General features: G+C 56.5%; 1 protein-coding gene across 1 annotated transcript in view; it reads right to left on the bottom strand.

Annotated features, from left to right (window-relative positions):
* Window positions 1-11,779: 11,779 nt before the first annotated feature.
* BMP7 (bone morphogenetic protein 7) overlaps window positions 11,780-24,379 on the bottom strand; it is an 84,585-nt gene continuing 71,985 nt past the window's right edge. Inside the window, exons 4-7 of the mRNA NM_001195158.1 lie at window positions 22,870-23,067; window positions 16,169-16,245; window positions 14,580-14,690; window positions 11,780-11,931 (exon numbers count right to left, since the gene is read on the bottom strand). Of these exons, the coding sequence (NP_001182087.1) occupies window positions 11,782-11,931; window positions 14,580-14,690; window positions 16,169-16,245; window positions 22,870-23,067 (536 nt within the window). The 3' untranslated portion in view covers window positions 11,780-11,781. The remainder of the gene's footprint in view (window positions 11,932-14,579; window positions 14,691-16,168; window positions 16,246-22,869; window positions 23,068-24,379) is intronic.

Raw genomic sequence — 24,379 nt, forward strand, 5'->3', positions numbered from 1 at the left:
AATACTGACGCGAGTTTGGGAGAACACGGACCTACGGTCAGATTCATGACTCCTAATTCCCCAGCCACTTCCTTTCCTGGAGCGGGAAAGGGGGCAAAGACAGCTCCAGGGTTCGGGGTGAGAGCCAGCGGGTTGGTCCGCCGCTCCGTGGGGCTCCCTCCTGGGCACCCTGAGGAGACCACGTACCCAGGAACCTGACGCTCTCCCGCCACCCAGCGAGCCCATCCACGGAGCTGGAACCGACCGAGAGCCCCCCTCTGTCCTCGGTCTGAGAGGAGACACCCAGAGGGCCGGGTGGAGCCCCTCCAAGTTCATGAGCTCTGAAGCAGGCCCCCAGCCTCCTGATCCAGGCCTGTTAGCAACAATCGCGACATTTACCATCAAAACGTGTCAAGGGAGCTCTGCCTTGTACCAAGCCCTGGACTGGACACTGGGGACCATAGTGACCCAGACAGACAGCAGCCCTTGCCCCCCGGGGGGGGATAGACAACAGCCACATACATAAGTAAAACATTTGTTTTGCCAGGTGGCAATGAGTATTATGGACAGAAGAGGCAAGGAGGAGGTTGGCAGGGTGGGGCGGTGGGGAGAGTGCATAACCATCAGGGGTGAGAGGAGGCTCACACACAAGGTGACTTGGGGCAGAGATCTGAAGGAGCTTAAGGGACAGCCTGCAGCTGTCTGGAGGAACAGCGTTCCTGGCCTGGGGCAGAGCCAGTGCAAAGGCCCTGAGGCAGAAGAGCAGCTGGGGTGTGGAAACAGCAAGGAGAGTGGTGCAGCTGGAGCAGAGTATGTGAGGGGAGAGAAAGGGTGCAGGTGCGGAAGGCCCTCAAAGATGTCCATATCCTAACCCTGGAACCTTGAACATGTTATGTTACAGAAGGTGACATAGGGGCCGGCCTGGTGGCACAGTGGTTAAGTTCGCACGTTCTGCTTCTCAGCGGCCCGGGGTTTGCCGGTTCAGATTCCGGGTGCGGACATGGAACCACTTGGCAAGCCATGCTGTGGTAGGTATCCCACGTATAACGTAGAGGAAGATGGGCACGGATGTTAGCTCAGGGCCAGTCTTCCTCAGCAAAAACAGGAGGATTGGCAGATGTTAGCTCAGGGCTAATCTTCCTCAAAACAAACAAACAAACAAAGAAAAGGTGACATATCTTACTTTGTATCAACTGTTTTCAGTCACAACACTTCTGACGCCAAATGTGTGGGTTTCTCCCCAACACAAGCCAGTTCTCCAAATCTCCAGACAGCAGCTGGACGTCCTACAATCAAGTTCGGTTCCGACACTAACTGCCTGGAGGTAGTGCAGACCCCGCGGGTTAGGGGCTCAGCCCACAAGTCTGCCCCACTGCAGACGCCAGTCCCGAGTCCCAGCTCGACACCTGTCCCTCTGAGCACCTGGCAGTAAGTCGGGGGTTCCTGTGACTCCGACCTCAGGCCTGGGAATCTGCTAGAACAGCTCACGGAACTCATGAAGACACTTTACTTCCTGTTACTGGTTTATTAGAAAGGCTGCGACTCAGGACAGCCAAATGGAAGGACGCACAGGCCCAGGCGTGGGGGAAGGGTGGAGCCTCCAGCCCTCTCTGGGCGTGGGGTCCTCCCAGCGCCTCTGCGTGTTCACCAACCTGGAGGCTCCGGAACTCCCTCCTTAGGGGATGGATGGATGACGTTCCCCTCCGCGGGCGTGACTGAGTGCATCACTGACCGTTGGTGATCAACTTCAGGGTCCAGTGGCATGGTCCGTTCCTCTGGGCAGTCAGGAGGCACCTTATGAGCATAAACCCAGGTCTGGTTGAAAGGAGCTGGCTATGAAAAACAGAAGATGCTTCTAAAACGCCTCTTCTTTCCATCACTCAGGAAATTCCAAGGGTTTTTGAAGCTCTGTGCCAGGAACCGGGGACAAAGACCAAATATTTATCTCATTATACCCCACTTTGCAAAAGGGCCTTTCAGATGTGATTGTCAGCCGTCCTGAGACGGGGAGCATCCTGACGCTGTGGGTGCGCCCAGTGGACCCCCCAGGGTCCCTGTAAGGGGGCAGTGGGAGCATCAGAGAAGGAGATGCGAAGAGAGTGGAGATGCTGCTGGCCCTGAAGATGGTGGAGGGGCCACAAGCCAGGGTGTGGGGGGACTGGAAAAGGCAGGGCCCCCCCCAGAGCCGCCAGAAGGAAGCAGCCCCCTCTAGACTTCTGACCTCCAGAACCGTCTGGGATAGGTCTATGGGCCTTGGAGGCACCAAGTTCATGGTGATGTGCGACACTGTCGCTGGAAACGGCGGGCGCACGTCCTGTGGGGCCTTTGGGTTGTTTTGCTCTGAGCAGGTGGGAGCGTGGGGGGTTCTGAGCAGAGGACGCTTGGGGAACAGGGTCACTCCGGCTGCTGCAACAAGCCGGGCACCGCGACAATGGTCTGCCTTCATCGTCTCATTTAACGCCCCCAACAACCCTAAGAGTTTATTATTACTGTGCCCACTTTACAGAAGAGGAAACTGAGGCTTCAAGGAATTACGTGCTGTGCCCAAGGTGGCTCAGCTCATAAGAGGCTCCACATCATCCTTTAATGGGGCATACAGGGTCCTTCGTCCAGTGGCCTCACTTGCTGTAGGAGTTTTCCTTCAAGTGTCCCCTAAAATAAATGCCCAGCTCTCTACTCTTCCCCTGCCCACTCCCTCCTGCAGGTCCCTACGGCCTCCCCAAGAGGCAGAGGACGCCAGAGAGCAGACGCAAGAGCACCGGCCCAGCCGGCTGACATCACCAGGCTCTCCAGGAGGCAGCAGGGGGCTCCAACCCCCATTCCTCCCCTTATTGGGCTGTGGGTCCTTACGCACGTGGACCCCACCCCTCCAAACTCCCCACAGCTCTCAGCCTCCCGCCTGTTGGCTTGACCTCAGATTTAGTAATTCCATGGTTCTCAGCTGGGAGCGACTGTGTACTCAGGGGACATGAGTGGTTGTCGCAGTAGGCGGTGCTCCTGGCGTCCAGAGGGTGGGGGCCAGGGAGGCTGCTGAGCGCCCCACAATGCACAGGACAGCCCTGCAACAGAGAATTTTCAGGCCCCAGCGTCAGGGGTGCCGAGGCTGGGACCCCACCTTCCTGGTCACAGGGCTCCTGCTGACCTTGGCCCGGGCCCCGGGGTCTGCCCTTGGCCCTGCAGACTTGGGCGTTACACAGGGGGTTTCTGTACACTATCCTTGCACCCTTCTGTTCCGCCCTGTCTTACGCGCCCTCAACTGGCCCTGGCTTGAGTGCCTTCTGTTCCCTTGGGGCCTGTGCTACCCTCCCCCACACCCGCCATGTCCCACCTTCCCCTGACTCTTTACCTGCTCCCCCTTCTCTCTGGCTCTCTCTGCCGTGGATGCACCACCCAGGAGAGGGGCCTGCTCCCTGGGTTCACAGCGCATCCGCGGTGCCCAAGACACTGTCCACAGCATGCAGATGCTCAACGTGTCCCTGTCGAATGGTGAAGGTGACAGCAACCGTCTTGGACCCTGGGCCTGACCTGGACCGAGCCCTTGTTCTGGGCACTGGGAGCAGGACGCGAGTCTGTGGGCTGGTGCAAAAGGAACACGGGAGGCCCAAGGGGCCGTAAGAATTTCAAGACAGCAACTGCAGGGCGTTCAGCCAAACTCAGGCCGCTCGAGCACAGAGCTGTGGGCTGCCCGGCGCATGGCCCGAAGCCGGGGATGGCTTGTCATCTCGCAACACTGGCTGCCGGCCTGTGACAGGATTTGTGGCCACACCGCAGGGCTCATAGCACAGAAAGCGAGCTGGCTCTGGGCCTGATTCCATGGGGTCGGGGCTTGAGACCCTGCCCCAGCTCGGCCGCCCCCTCCCTGCTGGGGAGCGTGTCCAAGGGGCGGGCGGGCTGACGGAAGGACTGCAAGCAGGCAAGGGAGGAGCGCTCCCAGCGCAGGTGCTTGCTGCTCCATCCAGCCGTGGCGAGCTCCGAAGGCTTTGGAGCGGCCTGTGTTTTTCCTCTTCTATTTTTATTTCCTCAAATCTAAGACCAAGAGCAGCGAGGGCCAGAGTCCTGAAGGGGTCTGAGCCAGGAGGAATCGATCCACGGGCCAAGGAAAAAATGTCTGCAAAAGGTCACAGTGAGTGTCTGTGGAAGGGATAGACGGACTCCAACCTGAGTGCAGGGCTGGGGCCCTGAGACAGGGTCTGTCCAGCGACCCGATGCCCCCGACTTAAGCTGGGGCGGGGCTGCCTCTGCAGAGCCCCAGCATGACGGGTGGCGTTTTCGTGGACACCTGGGTGGATAGCGCCCCCTGGAGGTGTGCAGGGCCCGCCCACTAACATCCAGCAAGCATCTCACGGGGCCATTTTCACTGCCTGCGCCTTAGCCTAAACTGGGAATGGCAGCTGCAGCGTGCGGCTTCTCAGCTTCTCCCCAGGAAGTGAGCTCAACGGGGCAGCCCTCCGTGTCCTTGGGCAGGGGCCCCGACCAAAGCGAGGGCTCTGGAGCTTGGAGCGTGTTTGCAAAGATCCAGACGGGTCATCCTACCATCCTTCCCAGGCACATCCGACAGCAGCTGGGGTGACGAGTGACTTTATCAACAATTTTGGAACTCCAGGTAAGGATTCCAGGCGCGTGAGGGTTGCAACTCAAATTGTTCAAATCATTTGGTGGAGAGGGAACTCTGGGTGGGGGGACCCTGTATCCAGTGGCAGTCGCTGTTACCTTCTTGTGTGGGGCTGTAGGCCAGCGCACGTTTCCATGCGCCTGCTGTCTCCTATACCCTCTATATTAGTCGAATTACGTAGTGAGTTTAGATAGTGTGCGGGGCAGAATTCCACGACGGCCCCAGAGATTTCTGCCTGATCTGTGATTATCACTCCCAAAGGTGAAGGGAATTTGCAGATATAATTAAGGCCCCCAATCAATTGATTCTCAGTTAATCAAAGGGAGATTATCCTGAGAGGGTCTGGCCTAATCAGGTGAATCCTTAAAAGAAGTAAGAGCCGTTTTCCTGCTGGCTTCGAAGAACTAGGCTGCCGTGTTGTGAGAGGACCACACGGACAGGACCTGGTAGTGGCCTCTCAGAGCGGAGAGTGACCCGTGCTTGACAGCCAGTGGCCTCTCGGAGTGGAGAGAGACAGCCACCAAGAAAATGGGGACCTCAGTTCCACAACTGCAAGGAATTGAGTTTGGCCAACGACCTGAACGAGCTCGGAAGAGGACGCAGCCACTTCAGGTGAGGGCGCAGCCGCTGGCACCGTGCATTCACCCGGGTGAGATCCTGAGCAGTGAACCCAGCTCCGCCCTGCCCGAACTTCCGATCCGCGGAAGACGGAAGACGACAGATGGGTGATGATTTAAGCCGAGTTTGTGGTAATTGTTATGCAGCCACAGAAAACTAATCCCGGCAGGGAATTACTGATCTCCAGCAGTCACAAAATCCTGACAGCAGCAGCACCCTGACTGCTGATTTCTGACTGTGTACACTGCCACCCAGAATCAAAGATTACAGTCATGCGCCACAGAACGACATTTCTGTCAATGGCAGACCGCATATGTGACGGTGGTCCCATAAGATTAGCATCATACGGCCTAGGTGTGTAGGAGGCTGTACTATCTAGGTTTGTGTATGTGCACTCTATGATGTTTGCACAATGATGAAATCGCCTAATGATGCGTTTCTCAGAACGTATCCCTGTCATTGAGTGACACATGATCGTATAGTTCTCAGTCTCTCCTGCAGCCAGATGTGGCCATGTGACTGTATTTTTCCTAATAAGAGGGGAGTAGATATTTTGTGTCTGATCCTTAGGATGGCTGCTTAAAGGGAGCATACAGCCTACAGCCTGTATGATGGCTGTAGACATGATGGCTGGTGCTCCAGCAGCTATTTTGGACCATGAGGTGGATTGTGAACATGGAAGTCATTAATTAGGATGGCAGAGCAAAAAGATGGGAAGAGACTAGATCCCAAATGGCACAGTGGAGTTCCCATCTTGACCTTGGACAGCTTACCTTCAGACTTTTTTAAGTGAGAGAGAAATAAACTTTTTATCTTGTTGAAGCCACTGTTATTTGGGGTTTTTCTGTTATATACAGCTGATCCTGATCCTAAGTAATCTAGGTGGACACCAAATCATCTCACAGATGAGGAAACTGAGGCACAAGAGGGTAGTAAGTTGCCCAAAGTGGAGGTCCCACAGCCAACTAAGTAACTGAGTTGGTTTTCAGTTGGAGCTGATCCTGGCCCCTCTGCCCAGCAGGCACTGCCTCTGGCTTTCTGGCGTCAGAACTCCCCTCCATCCTGAATAAATATCTGTAAGAGGGTCCCAGGGGAGTGATGGAGCATCCTCTCAGCTGCCTCCATGCATGGACTTGACCAGCACCATTCCCACCAAACACTGCGGAGAGGGGTCTGAGCGCTCACCCGCCTCCAGCCTCTGCCGGGCTACCTCCTAAAATGAGGAGCAGGGAGAGGCTTAACCGGACAGGACAGAGTAAAATGCCACTCTCTCCTTGAAGCCCCAACCCCGTTCCCCAGCTCTTCTCATCACACGTCCTCTCCCACTCTCGGCACTTCCTGTGACCCCATCAAAAAGTCCCTCTGTGGCCCTCAAAGCCATTCACGTCCGGCTGTTCTCATTCCTGCCTGACTCACCTTACTCCAGCCACACGGGCCTCCTTGCTGTTCCTCCAACCTGCTGAGCAAGCCCCATCTCAGGGCCTTTGCACGTGCTGATCCCTCAGGTGGAAGTGCTCTTCCCAGTGGTGACTCCCTCACCTTTTCCTTGGAGTCCTTCCCTGACGAATCTTTCCGAAGAGCTTGGCCTCTGACTCCACCCTCCCACCCCCTGCTCGCTGCCTCTCCCTAGCACTAGTCATCCTTAGCCACTGAATTGCTTGCTGCTGGGCCGGCTTCTCCACCAGGCACGGTGGGCACGGAGTCCTCGTTGCTTTTAGGGGCCCACAGAACTATTTCAATGTCTTTTAAAATCAGAAGATAAGAAGCGAATATAATTCAGCCCGGTTTACCTCATCTTTATACCAGCGCAGTCATAAAATGGAATTAGTATTATTTTGTATGGAGGAGGGGCCCACGCAGCCATGGGTGGTGCCAGATCTCCTGTTCACTGTGCCCCGTACGTGAGCTCCCAGGTGCAGGTGTCTCGCCTCGTCCCTCTGCGTCTCCAGGGCCCACAGCAGTGCTGGCACACCGTGGACACACAGCGAAGGAGCCAATGAGCAAGGGAGCGCTTCTTGACAAAGAGGAAGCCCGTGCTGTCCTCTGAGCATCCCCGCGCCTGTAGAGGACGCTATGGTGTGGCCATTGGCTACGGCCACCCTCACTTATGGTCTGCCCGCTCCTGCTCCTCCAGGGTTGACCGAGCCTGGAGGCCCTGCTCTGGCAGAGCGTGGGTGAAGGGGCGGAACGGGGAAGAAGCTGACGCTGGGCTCTCCCGGCCCCTCCTCCAGCCGTGGGACGGGCAAGGAGCTGCAGAGCTCGCACCACCAGCACGGACGGCGGCCAGGGGCGTTGAGGACCAGCTGAGGCTGGACAGGAAGTTCTGTTATACCCCCCAAACTCTGCAGTGGGACAGGAGGACAAGTCCTCGGGAGGTGACGTGCAACCTCACCGTCGGGTGTCAAATGGTGGCCCCTCCATAGGGGTCCCCATCCTAAGCCCTAGTACCCATGAAGGTGACCTCATTTGGGAAGGTCTTTGCAGATGTAATTAGGAATCTCGAGATGAGGCGATCCTCCTGGACTATATGGTAAACCCTAAACCAGGGGCACGTGGCTTATCAGAGACACGCAAAGGAGACACAGAAAAATGGAGAGAGCCATGTGAAGACGACAGCAGACACCGGGGAGATGCAGCCACAAGCCAAGGAAGCTGGCGGCCACCCGGAGCTGAAACAGACACAGCAGGCTCCCCAACCCGAGCCTCCGGGAGGGGCACAGCCCTGCCAACACCCTGACTTTGGACTTCTGGCCTCCAGAACCGTGAGAATAAATTTCTGTTGTTTTAAGCCATAATTCGGCCGTAATTCGTCATGGCAGCCGCAGGACACTGATACACTCACCTCAGAAAGACCAGAGTGGAGGGACGCCCTCAAAATGGCACGTGAGAATTTTCTGAGCAGGTGGCCCCAGTGACCGCTGCTGACCCTCCCAGCCTCCCAGCCAGGTCCACGCACTGTTGTTGCCAGGCAACGGAGCAGCAGTCAGAGGCTTGGCAGGTGCGCTGGAGAAGAGGTGAGGCCACCAGCCCCAGCCGGGGGAAGCCGAGTTCAGCATCACGCCCACAAAGGAAGGACCTGAGCAGCCCAGCAGCATGAGGGGACCCCAGGCCTGACCTTGTGCTGCAGGAACTCGGCATGGATGCAGGGACCGACATACGGGATTGGGGAAAGACGCTGGGGGGCTGGGGCTGGGGGCCAGGAATCCTCACATTTCATGAGAAGCCCCAGGAGATTCGAACTCAGGGGAGCCTGGGGTCGAGCCCAGGACTTGCGTTCAAATTCCAGTTCCAGTAATTCTTAGCTGGTGACTTTGAGTAAATTGCTTCACCTCTCTGTGCCCTCTCAGCATGGCCGGTGGTGACATCAGGGCAAGCGGTGGGAAGAACGGCACCAGACACAGGTGCCCAGCGAGCAGGACTGGGAGATGCGACCAGGAGTTGCTATAGGGTGAAAATTAGCAAGAGAGGTGGAAACTAGGAGGGGGAAAGGCGGGGGCAAAAGCTAGGCCATCTGTGGTGCTGCAGCCACAAACACACCTGCCTGCAGGGGCCCAACCAGGAGCCGGGGGTGAACAAAAGACTGTTTGTCCTCTCTCTTCTTCCCCAAGCGTGTGGCCTCTCAGCTTTTACTTGCCTACTCTTAACAGAGACATGGGTACAGATAAATAGCTATCTACAATTTTTGAAACAGCAACTGAGATTCGCCCCTTCTGAGAAGGCAATAGGGAGTAGTGGAGACTGCAGCAACAATTGCCCTCTGGCTCCAGCCAAGAGCTTCCAGGCAGGAATGGAGCCCAGAGTGGCCAGATCTACTGATTTCTCCAGAGAAGCCAGAATCTAAGATTTTTCATCCCAACCTTCTGATTTTCAAAAACATGTTGGCAATAAATTCACATTTTAAAAAAATGTGTAAACAGTGTGCAGAGGGAATAAGACACGTCTGCAGGCCACCTCTGGCCCTCCGGTTCGTGGCTCGGTCTTTGGCCTGGAAAGAGAACAAAAGAGGAGTCGCACGTCAGGACAATGACAGGAGGGTTTAGAAACCACAGGGGTTGGAACTTGTTAGGATACAAGGCAATGGGGGAAGAGCGAGCAGCCTTGCCGAGGCCCGGCCTGGATTCTAACATCCATCAGGTGATCCGAGGGCGGAGTTCAAAGCGAAAGGGGACGGAGATGCTGTTCCCTGCTGCTCGGTGAGCGTGCTCTGTGCGCAGTCTCCAGCCGCTGCAGGCCGTCTACGGCTGGAGCCGGGAGCCAACAGTGGCCCCCAAACCACCGACGTAACCCTGGACCGTGCCGGCGCCGGGGCCTGAGGGCTTCGGGGTGTACACTCCCCTCAGCCATTTTTTCTTTCTTGTGCCTCTTTTATTGGGATGATGAAATCTTTCAACTATGTGAGCAGTAAACACAACTAATTTACCCCTCGCCTCTTTGAAACAGCTGCTGACAGCTGCACTGTAATTCAATCAAGGATCTTTGTAGTCGAGCCTACCAAATTCACATTTGTTGCTTGATTCCACCTCTCCTGCCTGAGCCCACACAGCTGCACCAAACACTGACGAGCGCCTCTCTCCCCAGGGCTGGACCAGCAACAGCCTGTTCACGGTGGGGCCAAGACGGAGCGTTCTTAGCAGCTCCAGAATGCCAGCATCCAGGAGTGGAGAGGAAAAAACAACACACACAGACACACACAGGCCCAAGAACCAGAACCAAATGTCTCCTTTTATTGCAAAGTCAAAACCCTTTGTCTATTTATACAGAATTTGTGCTGAGGACGGCTCTAGGCAACAGTTGAAGGTACATGGGTCCGACCGTTAATAAATAGTCTTAAATAAGAAAACAACAGATTGGAGGAAGCGAGCTCGTCGTCCTGGACACGGGGTTGAGGAGGCCCTAACAGCTTCAGATGGACATAAATAATTTCTCTGTTTTGTAACAACTATTTACATGTTTCAATGTACAAATGATGCTAACCAGAGGCTAGTTGGGGCCTGCGTGGTGAAAAAACTCGCACCAAGAGGGAATCACACAAAAATCCCCAGATCTGCCAACAGACAAAATGAAATATAACAGAAACCGCGACACTTCCTCATGGACCAGGCAAAGGCTGCAGCCCAAGCTACTACAGAAGAAAAAGATAAAAGAAAATGAAAGCAGGGCCCAGTGTTTCCAGGAACCAACTTAATCAAGGGGGAGAAACAGTTCCCCACCGGACTGGATTGCAGGGGCCACGGGCCTCACCCAGGCAACAGACGGCCCGGGGCCTCCCCAAGGCCTGGTGTGCGGCTGGAGGCTGGGTGCGCACCACTGACGGGAACTGCTGGCCAAGGCAAGGGAGCCTGGCATCAAGCGTCATCTCAGAAATGGCACCTATAGTCAGGACACTTGACTAGGGTGCCACTTTCAAAACAGCTTCTAGAGCCTTTCATTTGAGATTCGTGTCCAGCACACCCTGCCCCCAGCAGACCTCCCACCACTCCATCTTTCCCTTACTTCAAGGAGCCGATCATTTGCAGGGCCCTCAATAGGGGTCTGCAAATGAGAAGAAGGGGCCACGGAGGCCCTCGTCAGAACCCAGACTTCAGGACGCTATCAATGAACAATGGAGGGGCCCACCTGGGGGATGGACAGTCCCCTGCCCACCCACCCCTGTCGAGGGCTAGGCTCCCTCGGTGCTTCTGGAAACGGGGCCACAGTGGCCGAGTCCAGGGTCAAGTCCGGGTTCTGCTCTGAATGTTGCCCCCTCCTCTCGGCCATTTCACTGATTTCCTACCCCGGGGAGAGCTGGAAAACCAATTGCGAGCATCTCCTGGGGCTGCACAGGCCTACTTGAATTCTTGCCATCACACACCCAGCTGGAGGACGGGACACATTTTTCCTTCAAGGTCAACACGCCCCCTCCTCGGAGCAGAAATCTGCTGTCTCCCCTCCCAGCCCAATCCTGCGTTTGGGCAGGTCTGCGCAAACCGCGGGCCTCAGGCTGAACACGGGATGGGGTGGAGGGGGCCTCCCGCCCTCCGCTGGCCGCGACTTCTGTTTATGAAATCAGAGTAAACCAAGAAATGGGGATAAACTGTTTAGGAAAATATATCTGTAACATCCTAACCATTTTCATTCATTCATTTTATTGTGACGTTTATTACAGGGACTTCCTGCTCAGCTTTCCTTCAGCCCAGACACATGTGTGCCCACCCCTCGCCGAGCCGCCCACTGCCCGCTGCTGGGTGGCCTGGCGGAAGGGCGCTCCCAACCCCCGGGGACGAGTCAGTGCACGGCTGAGACTTTGCAGCCAGCGATCGTGGCCGGGCCGTTTTCTTTACATTTTTTTTCCTGTTGGGTTTTGCCCGCAGCAACCTGTGGGAGCTTGCCCACGGGATACCGACGAAAACTGATCAAAGCCTCTCAAATTCCTGAACGCTCCCGCCCTTTTCAAGTCGGGGAGGGCGTGATGGTCTCAAAAGAGGCGCTGGGCCTGCTGAGCGTCACCGAGGCGTGGCGGCGGGGGACCGTGGGCGGCGGGAGACGGGGATCCAGGAGAAGGTGGCCCCAGAGGGTCTGACTTCCAGGAGGAGCTAGTGGCAGCCACAGGCCCGGACGACCATGTTTCTGTATTTCTTCAGGATGACGTTGGAGCTGTCGTCAAAGTAGAGGACGGAGATGGCGTTCAGCTGCGTGGGTGCACAGCAAGGCTTGGGCACCGTCTCTGGGTTGATGAAGTGGACCTGGAACACACAGCAAACGTCAGCAGGGGTCAGCAGTGGTACCTCCCCGGCCTCCTTATTCCAGAAGGAACACGTGCTCCCTTGGCTAAATGACGGTAGGTGACCGTCACTGAGCACTCCCGTTTCTGGGGTTATCCTGTTTTACAGACAAGGGAACCAGAGCACAGAGGTTTACACAGCACCCAGCTGGGAAGTTCGTGGCCAGACCAGACATTTGGGGCCAGATGATCACTCCATCGAGAGGCTGTCTTGTGCATTGTAGGACATTTAACAGCATCCCTGGGCTCCACCCACTAGAAGGCCAAAGCACTCCACCCCCACCCCCCAACTGTGACAACCAAAAATGTCCCCAGACGTCATCTCTGCCCCAGGAGGCAAGACGGCCCCAAGTCAAGACTAACTGGGCTGGCAGGGTCGGCCTGCGGCCAACTCTTTCCTTCACCTGTCTCTGCGAGCAGAGCTCTGCTGGCGTATGGCCGCGCCCGTCCGTTTACCCAGCGTCTACGGCTGCTCTTGAAGAGTTGCAACAGAGACCTTATGACTCTCAAAGTCGAAAATATTTACTATCTGGCCCTTTCCAGAGAAAAGTCCTGACCTCTGGGCTAGACCAGTCCTGTCCAAGAAACATACTGCAAGTCGCACACAGAATTTAAAGTGTTCTTGTATCCACGTTTAAAGAGATGGAAAAGAAACAGGTGAAATTAATTTAACCCAACATTTCCAAAATATTATCATTTCAACATGTACTGAAAATAAAAAATTATTAATGAGCTATTTTACTTTCTTTGTACTAAGTCCTCAAAACCCGAGTGTATTTTATACTTAACAGAACCTCCTGAGTCAGCCTGGCCACATTTCAAGTGCTCAAGAGCCACATATAAAAGTGGTTACTGTACTGGAGGGTGCAGGACGGGACTATACTAGATGATTCTGCCTCTTGAGCAATCAAAAGAAGGAGGAAAGAATTTGGGCAAACACTTGGGTGGACATCAACAGGAAAGCAGAGAGTCCAGAAAGTAAGAATGAAGAAAGAAGCAGTCCAGCTGCTCAGGTTTACTGCTCCTTCTTGTTCCTGGGCTTCTGTGAATTTTACGGAGAACGAGCATCAGAGGGCAAAGAAACTCAAGTGCCTGCAGGGGCCACACAAGCAGTGTTGATGAGTGAGCAGGCCAGAAGTAAGACAATAGGGAAGAGTGAGGACTGGGGCAAAGTAAAGGGAGATGGCCACAAGCCAACTGTAGCCAAGTGAAGGCGATGTGGTCAGATGTGCTGAGTGTTCAGGACAGGCCAGAGATTTGGTTCTGTTTTGTTTTTATGTGAAACTTCCAGATTTCCAACACACCATGCTCACCAAGCGAAAGCAGTCTGTGGATGGCCCTCTGTTCACAAGGTTCCGGTCTATGACCTCTGACATAGGCCAGCACACTTTTTAAACTTCTTATTGTGGACAATTTCAAACCCGACAAATCTAAACCTTCCCCCATGTCCTTCACCCTTGAATAATCTTACGGCAAATCCCAGGTGTCAGCTCATTTCCTCTGTAAGGATCTCTCTAGGACTCTCCAGAAGGCAAGGGCTCACTCCCCTCTGAAACGTGACCACAGACCCCTCATTTCCAGATAATCGGAGCGGTCACGCAGATCCTGGAGCTCACTGGTGAAACACGGAGTGAGTGGGTGGGCACAGGGCAGGGGTCACAGGAAGGCAGAGGTGTGCCTCTGGCAGTCTGAGGGAGGCCCCGTCACCTCCCAGCGTCCTCGGAGCGGGACCTTATGGGGGACACTGGCACAGGGAGTAGGTCCAGGCCGAGGAACGCAGAGGGGGGACTAACCGCTTCCAGCCCAAGGACTTTCCAGCCTGAACAGGGCTTCAGAGCTCACTGTCGGGGGAGCAGGGCCCTGGAAAAGCAGTGCTAAACAGAGAGCCTTCCCCCAAAGGGAAAGGAACAGAGGAGCTTTTCCTCTAAGAAGAAACACATGGGGCAGGGACGAGGGACGAGGATTACTGAGCAAAAGCAGCAGAAAGCTCCGTAAGAAACAACTGCAGGACAGAGGGGATGGCCCTGGGGAGTGAGCAGCCCATCACCAGAAGCATTCAAGCCAGGGAGGATGACCAGTTGTCAGGAAAGGCCCAGATAATGTTCATGGCGGGGAGCTAGAAAACCGAGGTCCCCGAACCTCAGATTCTAAACTAAAGAACAAAGTCCCTAACTCTTATCGCTGCTGTTGTTGGTAGAGTAGTAAAAATGACATCTGTGAGCGAGAGTCACCACGCTGGGCACCCCCTACGAGCTTTCATCTCATTACCTCGCTGAACCCTCCAGGGCGACCCCCATCTCTCTATCCTACCATCCAGCGGCCGTCTCCCCAACACTCTCCATCTCTCATTTGCTCTTTTCTTCACTTGACTGTTTCCTCCCTGGAAAATGAGGCCGGGGCAGGGACCACACAGTTATAAGGTATAATTTTTTATCTTTTTTTTTATGGAGGGAGGGACCCACAAAAGCAGAGGTGCCCAAGGCCCACGAAAGTCACGGCGCGGCCTGGGGCAGAGGGCTCCTCTGGCCCCAGCGTGCAGGCGCAGGGCAGGCTCTGGCGGCCCTGCTCCCCCGCTGACCACGCCCCAGCTGGCACGCAGGCCGCACTCACCAGTGTCTGCACGATGGCGTGGTTGGTGGCGTTCATGTAGGAGTTCAGCGGGAAGGCGCACTCTCCCTCGCAGTAGTAGGCGGCATAGCCTTCGGGTGCGATGATCCAGTCCTGGGGGAGACAGAAGAGAGTGCAGCGCAAGGGCCGTGTCCAGAACCACACGGAAAGTGTGGGCCATGGGGTCCCACCTTCCATGACAAAACCCTCCTCCTGTGGGCCAGACTCTGGTGCTGCCAGGAGTCAAAGGCAGGGCCCACAGCCCCCTGAGCAGCCGGGGGTCCCGCAGAGGCAGGAGCAACGGGTGGCAGCATTTCCAGGTCCCAGCAGAATGCACAATGTCCTCAGAGACTACCGCAGGGCTGGGCTGAGCCCAGAACGGACACTTGCGTGGCTTTGTCGGAAGGTGGCATGGAGAGGGGTGATCAGGGTGGCATCAATTTCACCCCTCCTAGGTGGTAACACATTGGCAGTTTGCTTTAAACAAAACCTCAGTCCACCTGCCTGGGAGAAAGACCAATAACCCAAATGGTGTGAATTCAATGAAGTGTGGACCACCCAGCACAGCGCCTGGTATACTGTGCTGCTTGTAAAGGATGCGCATAGCCATGCCTGCCTTTAGGGTCGGTGAGCACAGAAATATCATTCTAGCAATAAATATCCCCCTCACTGACTCAAGGCCATAGACTTTTCCAGCAGAGGCCCCTGGAGTTCGCGGCTCTGTTCCAGCACTAGAACCAAGCACTGCCTGGAGCCCCTTCAGGCGTGGATGTCGTCCTAAACGTGAGGACACAGTCGCCAGAGGGCCCCATGCTGGCTGTGTGTGCAAGACCCTGAGAGTGTATTTGGGAAGATCCCCAGGGAAGAATCTGGACTCTCCCACTGAGCTATAAGCTCACTCAGAGGACAACAAAACCCGTGGCCTGGTGACCCTGTGACAATGCTCTGTAGGGGATATCTGAGCTCCCCGAGGGCAGGGACATTGCAATGTTACTGCTGCACCCCCAGTGCCTAGGAGGGGCCCAGGATGCCACACAGGCTCATAAACAGCTGGGAGACGGGACGATCCTGACTCCCTTTCTAGGACTCATGCCCTGTCCTCTGTCCCACCCCACCAGAACGGTTCCACGGGGCAGCCACGTTCCTACGACAGGACCTCACCCCTAAAACAGCTGACGGGTTCAGGAGCAAGCACCTGCCCCGAGCTGGACGCTTCAGCCCATTCCCTGGGGACCTGAGTCATGGGAGGGGGAAGGAGGCACCGACGGGGCAGAGGGTGGGAGCCGGCGCTCGGCCAAGTCTGAGAGAAGCCGTGGGATGCACACGGGGCTCACGGGGGGATGAGGCTCAGAGTCCACCGTGTTTGGGGCCCTGCTTCCACTTTGAGTCTCAATCACAGTCCTGCGCTGGGGCTTCAGGAGGCATCCCCAACCTCGACCTGGACCCTTGGCCCCAGCGAGGACACCTGACACAGGTCTCAACTGACACAGACGGGAAACAGCTCACTGCGCACTTGGGACGCAGCCCCACTGCCTAGGGGGGAGCCCACCCCAGAGGCCCCAGCATCCCGGTGGCTGCAGCCCGCGCCTCACCTGCCAGCCCAGGTCGCGGAAGCTGACGTACAGCTCGTGCTTCTTACAGGCCTGCCTCTGGTCGCTGCTGCTGTTCTCTGCGTAGACGACGACGGGCGGAGGGGGCGGGGGGACGAGAAGGACAGCACGTGTTACTCTCCCTTGGTCTAAGGCGGCGGGGCGAGCGCAGGCGGACTCGCAAACTGGGGGCCAGTTTCTGACACAAGAGCCGCTCCAGCGCCTGGAGCTTAAAACGCATTTTGGTCCCCAGCCCCTAGCCTCAGTAAGGGAGGTGCCAGCGCCGCGTCCCTCTCGCACGCGGTCTCAGTCACGGCACCTTCTGGATCCTTCTGCGGACCCTGGTTTCTCTTGCACACACGTGTTGTTTGGATACTGACATCTGCCTGGATTACTAAGGGAACAACCCCATCTGCATCCCACAGGGCCGGCCGCTGGAGCCCATGCAAGGGCAGAGACAGGGCCCGGGACAGAGCCCCCAGCACCACCACCACCACGAAGAAAACAGAGGGCAGAAGGTCAAATCCCACTGACCTTCCGGAAAAGCACACTCCTGAGGTTTTGTTTGAAGAGCGAAAAATCTGCAGTGGGGTTTTCCAGAAGTATGTAAGGTTTGCAGGCACTGGGTTAGGGCCTGCACACTGGTAAACATGTGGAAATGTCTGTCTCTCTCCCTCTCTCTCTCACACGCGCGCACACACACTCCGTGCTGCCACTGCACAATCTTCCCTCCACCCTGCAGCTGAAGGGATTGGTTTTTTTCTTACCCACAACCTGTCTCATCTACACCTAAAACTTTCCCGGGGCTTTCTATCTTACTTATAGCAATGTCTGTACTCCTGTCCTTCGCCTGTAAGGCCCTGTGTGGCCCTGACTCCTGAACTATCAGCTACCAACCTTCAGTCACACCAGCCGTCTTTCTGTGCCGTGAATGTGCTGCCCGTTCCCACCTCAGGGCCTTTGCACCTGCTGTTTCCTCTACCTGGAACGCTCCTTCCCATAATCTTTGTATGTCTGGCTCCTACTGGATATTCAAGCCTTGGCTCGAATGTCACCTTTTCAAAAAGGCCCTGTGAGGCAGGGTCCGGTGTCCACCAATATTTGTGGGATCAACATACAAATAAATGAGTGGTTAACACCTTAGTTTCTGTCCACTGCTCTGATCCCCTCAAGGAATAAGTGTCCCAGAAGGTACTGAATGGGTGAGGGGCACAGAAAGAACTCGCAGGATGGAGAGGAAAGACCCCGGAGATGAACGGGGCTGCCTGCTCACCTGACCTGAGCTTGAGAGACGTCCGGGCGCACCTGGCTCCCACTGCCTGGTTGGCTGTCTCAGATGGCCTGGTGGGGGGCCCTCCCGGACTCGGGTCAGGGGCCGTCAGGGCAACCCCACCCCTTGCCAGTGACTGGCTTAGAACCCAGGCTGAGCTCTCCAGCTCACACCCTGTCCTTCGAGTAACGGTTGCTTCCGAAAGGCCAAGTAATCCAGCCCAGGCCAACAGGACACAGGTGGACGCACACAGGGGCTTCTGGAAAAGTTCCCTCATTCCTCAGAAGGACCCAGGGGAAGAGCGGCTCACTGGCTTCCCTCCATTGCCCAGGAACAGAGAAGGAGTGAGGTTCCAATGGCTACAGCCGTAGCCTTGGGATGAAGCCAACATGAAGGTGGCGGCGTGGGGACGCAAAGAGCCAGGCCGCAGAGCTTCTGGGTCAACCAGCCCACATGCCCACCCAATCTTGGATCTGGGGGCCAACGATGTTCCTGAGGCTGGGAGCCCCTTTGATTTGGTCTCTCTTACTTGCAGCCAGACCATCCCAACAGGTCCTACCTCTGAAGTTTCCCGTGAGGGCTCATCCTGATGTGGGAGTGCCAGTTGGCTTGAGCTGAGGTGTAGACCCTGGAGTGCTGACCCTGGAGTACACCAGCCCGAGTGAAGTCTGAGCAGTGAGTGAGGACCGGGCAAGGGGGCCACTCCAGCTCTGGAGTCAAACCCTGGGTCTCCGAGACCCTGGGCTCCTCATCTGCAGAGTGGGGAGGGGGTCTGACACCTCCCAGAGCAGGCTTGTGTCTCCAAGTCGGATTAGCACCGCGCTCAGCTCATAGCGTCTGGCTATTTAGTATCATCTGCCAGCCCCTCATTAGGGAAGTTTAAAGGCGTACACCTCCTCCATTTACACGCACCCCCTTTGACCATTCGGAGTTCATGACTGTCTCCCCCAAACTCAGTGACACGTCACCCACGTGTTTGGCAAAAGCTGAAACACCCTCCGTGTTCCGCTTTCCCCTGATTCACAGGGACTCTATCTGCACAGCTTCCAGGTTCACGAGAAACAGTCAGATAAGAAGGACATCGCTGACTTCCCCTCCCGGGGCCTCAATTTCCTCAGTGTAAAATGGGTGTGACAGGAGCTGTGTAGGGAACTCACTCTGTATCCATAAACCCGGTGACCATCCACTACAGACCAGAAAGCCTCCTCGGACACACACTGGACATTACGTCGTCCTGGAAACCCTCGACGTCCAGCCACCTGGGCCGCGCGGTGGCCGAGAACGACTTTGAAATGAAATAGAGGAAAGGGGAGTGAGGGTGGGAAGGAAAAAGAAAGAGAAACAAGAACGGGGATGCGGAGAAGAGGGCAGGGAGCGAGGAGAGCGGAGGGGCACAGCGGTGACCAGAAGATGGCCTCCCACTGGTGTTCCCGAAACGCTTAGGTCCGGGACAGACAGGCGTTCCTGGCTGGGGGCTTTGGTCTCAGGCTGCTTCTACTTTCACCAGCTTTGTTGAATATCTCCAATTTTATACAGATCTTTATATCCATAGTTCAGAAAAGCAATTTTTACGGATATACAAACCAATGAGAAAATTACATTTCACTGAACACAACTGAATTTGACGTGTCTTTATAGGAGGGATCCTGGCTCCCAGGAGACACTCAAAACCAGTGAGATGACCTCAGCGTGGGCTGACCCAATGGGGCCCAGTCAACCCCCCAGGCTGGGGGGCAGGGAGCACTCGCCTTCCAATGTCTTTGGCCCCCACGACCTTGGTGCCTGGCATACCATTCATTCATTCATTCATACGAACTGGTGTTGAGTGCCTACTGTTTTAGGCGTTAGAGCTACAAGTGTGAACAAAACAAAGCCGCGCCAGCAAGGGCTTCTCTTCTAGCGAGAAAGGCCGATGATCGGCTGATCAGTCATGCTGTCGAGATGAGCACTATGGGGAAAAGGCAGGCAGGGCAGGAGGACAGGAAGGGCACGCTGCCAGGGAGCTCTGTGGCGCAGGGGCACACAGGAGGCCTTTCTGCAGAAGTGCCGTCCGCGTAAGAACCGAAAGGAGGTGAGATAGCAGGCCGGGGAGGTCTCCAAGGGAGGAGCACCAGAGGATATGGAGTGGAGAGGAAGGCGCCCTCCACAAGGAGGAAGTCAGCAGTCGGAAAGGAGGAGCAGGCGAGAGGGGGACAGAGAGCCAGGCACCGGTGTGGATGGGGGATGGTCTGCTTTGCCAGCTGAGCTCCAAGGCTGGGGGTCGGGGGAGGTTAGGGAGGACGGAGCAGCCGTGGGGACCCCACCTCTGGGCCTGGTAGCCCGAGGGCTGTGAGGGACAGAAGCAGCTGCAGGGGCAGCCAGGCCTCTGGAAGGCCAGGTGGTCATTAACATGTGAAGGTCAAGGTCAAGGGCATCCTCAGAGAAGAGCCTGGGAAATCTACTGGACCATTCACTGTACTGTCCTGAAGGAACTGTATGGAAATCCATGATGGCCTCCATTGCCGTGGCAATGCCCATGGCCACAGGTGGCAACGTCAACACCCGAGACTTCTTCTCCCTCTTCCCTGCAGGGAGGTGGAAGATGGAGGGGAGGCAGGCGGGGCGTCCCTCAGCCCCGTGATGTTGTGCGAAGCAGAGTGAACAACACAAAGGTCTGAGCACGTTAGCTCGGGCCAGACGTGGCAAAGAAGCTTCGTGCCGAGGGCCAGCATGGCCGGCTGCTGGGTGCCCCAAGTGAAGAAGGATCTGATGTTATGTGAGGGCTCCGCATTGATTAGCAATGTCTGCCATAAGCAGAGCAAGGGCAAGCATCGGCTGAATGCCACTTTCCCCAGCTCTGTCTTAAAGCAAAGCAATGACATCTGGCTTAAGGCTGAAACCGAGGCTGCGAGCAGCTCACGAAGCTAGCCGTGGATGTGCAAGTGTGAGGTGGGCACTAGTCCTGCCATCAGGGACCCCAGCCACCTGCACTGTGCCTCCAGGCCCCCTCAGGCTGTGGCTACTCTGGGAGAAGTGGTCAGAAGTCCTGTTTCACCATGACCACTTATAGCAGAAAGGCAAGGAGGGGGGAGGAGAGAGATGCTCAGGAGGTGGTCTCCCAGCTCCCCTGTCCGTCCGGTCCTGCCCTACCCAGCCACCCGCAGCAGGCCGGCGAGCAGGAGCCCCCGCCGGAGCAGCTCACAAGTTACAACGGCTGCTGGGACTCAGCTGGCCCCCCACAGGGTCATCTGGAGAAGACGGCTCATGACCAGGGAGCTGGGTCCAAACGTGGGTGGGGAGAAGGAAGTGCAAGGGAGCCAGGGACCCAGTTTCTCAACCCCAAACCATGCCGTCTGAAGAGCAGCCGAAGACCCCGGGGTGGTTAGGCTGCAGGAGAGAGAGCTTTGTGGCCCGCGGCCGGCTGGAGCGTGTGTCCCCCCAACACACAAAGAGCTGCCTGTAAGAGGGCACCCGACTTGTGTGGCCCCACAGCAGGACTCCCGGCCCATCACGTGAGGTAAAGCACTTCGAACAGGCATGTACATGCCCACACACCCACACACACACACTGAGAGATTCTGGTTTACAAACCTGCAGGGGTGCTCAGGCCTCAGTGTATATATATATATATTTTGTTTTTGTTTTTGTTTTTTATTTTTAGAAAGATTAGCCCTGAGCTAACATCTGCTGCCAATCCTCTTCTTTTTGCTGAGGAAGACTGGCCCTGAGCTGACATCCATGCCCATCTTCCTCTACTTTATATGTGGGACGCCTACCAAAGCATGGCTTGCCAAGTGGTGCCATGTCCGCACCCAGGATTCAAACCAACGAAACACTGGGCCGCCTGCAGCGGAGTGCGCGAACTTAACCACTCGGCCACGGGGCCAGCCCCAGCCCCCAGTATTTTTTTTATTACTAAACTTCCAGGCAGGGTTTGGATGAACTTCAAACAGTGCCAGGAAGTAGAAATCCACAGGAAGGAGGCAGATGCCAGGCAAGGCAGACCAGCTGCCACGTGAGGTAGTGAGAGCCCAGTCCTGGGGGTTATGTAAATGAAGACGATGGGGGTTTGGTGAGGATGCATGGGGGAAATCGGGTGTTGAATTCTAAGACTCTGAGACCTGGGCCCTCCCCTTTTATAACCAACATACAGCTGGTAGAGTCCAAGACTCAGGAGTCTCTGCTAGGACGGAATGTGCCAGCACTTCCTGCCTGGTTGACCGGGGCATGCCTCCAGCAAGTCTCCTGGTCTGACCCTCCCCCAAGGCCCCACTCGGCTAGCCCTATTCTCGATTCTCAGAGCATCTGGAACGATCTTATCACCCCCACCCGGCACCATAGCAGGGACTCTGCAAAGGCTTCCAGAGCTGCTATGGATGAAGCTCAAAGTGGAGACGTGGCTCCAAGAGGACACGTGACTCTGCTCACCTCCCCAAGCCCCCGCCCCCCATCCCAGCCACGCAACCTCCCCTCTCCCCTTGAAGGTACCATGCAACCTCCTGTCACGGCCTCCATGCCACAGGGCCCACTGCCTGGAGCCGATCTGGCCTGGCCTGCGGCCTCGCTCGGCGCAGAGCACTCGGCCGGGACGTCTTCTCTGAACCGCCCCTCCCTGGGTGACTGGGTGAGTCCCCAGTCACCGTGTGCCGACTCTCAGGACTGTTAGTGTGGCTGTGGACACCGGCCGCCTCCTGCCCGTCCCGACGAGATCCACGAGGGCAGACCGTGGCCGGGCTTTCCACCTTGAAGGCAGCCCCCAAGAGCCCAGCACAGAGCAGGCTCCCAGAGCGAATTAAGACAGTCAGCTGGCTTTCCACTGGGAGCCCCCAGATCCCTTTGAGAAGCCTAAGAAGGAACGGATGCCCCTGCCAGAAGGAACCCCTACAGTTCCGGCACACACCCCCCAAAGTCCATCCGGGCCTGGGGGCCGGAGCCCTGCTCTTAGAAACACTGCTCACGACCAACCCAGAGCCATGAAGTCTCCCCCAGAAAACCCTACCACTGACATTCAACAAATATTAGAATCTGCCATGAGTTTCAAACGTTTTTCCCTTTAAGAAATAAAATTGAAGAGAAAACAAACGCCCCCATTTTTCCTCCTCCCCCTCCCCAGGCAGCGGCTCCCTCCGCGGGCAGGGAGCCTTCCCTTGCAAGCTGTCAGTTCTCTCTCATTTATCTGTAGCCATTATTTTGCCTCTTTAGAAATTTACACGATTGGCATCTCTTTCTATTACTGTTTTGCTGCTTGCGTTTCTAAACGCATTTACTACTTTCACACAATGAAGACGGGGAGCTCCGTACAGGTCGGGATTGGTGCGTTTGCTTCCCGCCGCACTGGTTCCAGAACCATCTGTTGAGCACGTGAGGGGAGTGTGAGTCGCCCCCGCTGGGGTCCTGCAGGGGCCCCCGTGGGTCCCTTGGGGTCTGTGAGTTAATCCCCCCGCCCCGGGCGTACCTGCGACATTGGCCACCCGCAGGGCCTCCTGGTTCTTGGGCGTCTTGGAGCGGTTCTGGCTGCGCTGCTTGCCGCCTGTGGAGCGGGTGCTGCGAAGGTGGACCTCGGTGGCCTTGAAGAAGGCCACCATGAAAGGCTGCTTGGTCTGGGGGCCGTGCCGCCCGATCAGGCCCGCCAGCTTGGGGTTCACGCTCTGCCCTAGACGGGAAGCAGCCAAACGCAGAGAAGAGCAGTTAGAGGAGGGGCGGTGAGCGGGCGACTTCATCCACGTCTCCCGATGCACTCAGACTTCTGTTATTCGTCCGCGAGCACGCGTGTATGCACACTCATTCTGTGCCAGGCTGTTTTAGGAGCTTGCATCACAGCAGCAACCCCACAGAGAGGAGCCCCTGTCCTCTGGGCGTGCGTGCTGGCGGGGCAGGGGCACGAAACACACACCACAGTAGCCCCTGGTGACACTATGGGGAGAACGGCGGAGAGCAGAGCGGCGGCCGAGGTTCGCGGAAGGACCGGGCTGGCGCAAGTTCCACTCACATTTTACTGGCCGGGGCAGGTCACGTGATCCACCCACATCCAAGGGGTGGGCAATCCTGCTGGGTGCCAAGGGGTGTGGGAACAGTTGCAAGCAGCCCTGGTGACTGAAGGCCACCCTCTGCGGAGAACCGGGTAACGGGGAGGAAGCCTGGAGATAGCTGGGGAGAGGGCGTTCCAGGCGGAGGGCGCTGCAGAGGCACGTGACCCGAGGTGGGAGCGAGGGGGGTGTGTTCCAGCAGCAGAGCAGACTGGGGGCCAGAGGGCTGGTGGGGTCAGAGAGATAAATGGTGGGGGATGGCAGGGGACACAAATAACACAGGGTCCTTTGGGCATCAGGAGGCTTTCCTGTGTACAGGGTTGGTGTCCCCCAGACTCACGTCCTGGAACCTCAGGATGTGGCCTTATTAAAGAATAGCGTCTTTGCAGATGTAATTAATTAAGATGAGGTCATACTGGACACCAACCCAATGACTGATGTCCTTAGAAGAAGGCCACGTGAAGACACAGAGGTGCACACACGCGCTTGCACGCGCACACACACACGGAAGCCGGCCATCTGAACACGGAGGCCAAGGAACGCCGAGAGCCAGCGGAGGCTGGAAGAGACAAGGAAGGCCTCTCCTGGAGCCCTCGGAAGGAGGGCAGCCCTGGAGCCTGGATTTCGGGCCTCCAGGCTGCGGGAGAATAAAGCTGGTTGTTTTAAGCCCCCAGTCCAAGGTCCTTTGTTAGGGTCACCCCAGGACACTCACACACGTTAAGAACGAAGACCACGGGCTGTGTGAGCTGAGAAGTGGCAGCTTGAGTTGTTTGTAAAACCACCTCAGGCCGCCCCTGGAGACTGGACTGTGGGGTCAAGGTTGGAAGCAGAGAGGAGGCGGAGGCGGCTGCCCAGTCCAGGGAGAGGTGGGGCCTGGACCTGGTGCTGGCAGCCCAGGTGGCCAGGAATGGGCAGATCCTTGATTGTTCTTCTTTTTTT

The sequence above is a fragment of the Equus caballus genome, chromosome 22, assembly GCF_041296265.1.
Source record: "Equus caballus isolate H_3958 breed thoroughbred chromosome 22, TB-T2T, whole genome shotgun sequence".
Taxonomy (NCBI): domain Eukaryota; kingdom Metazoa; phylum Chordata; class Mammalia; order Perissodactyla; family Equidae; genus Equus; species Equus caballus.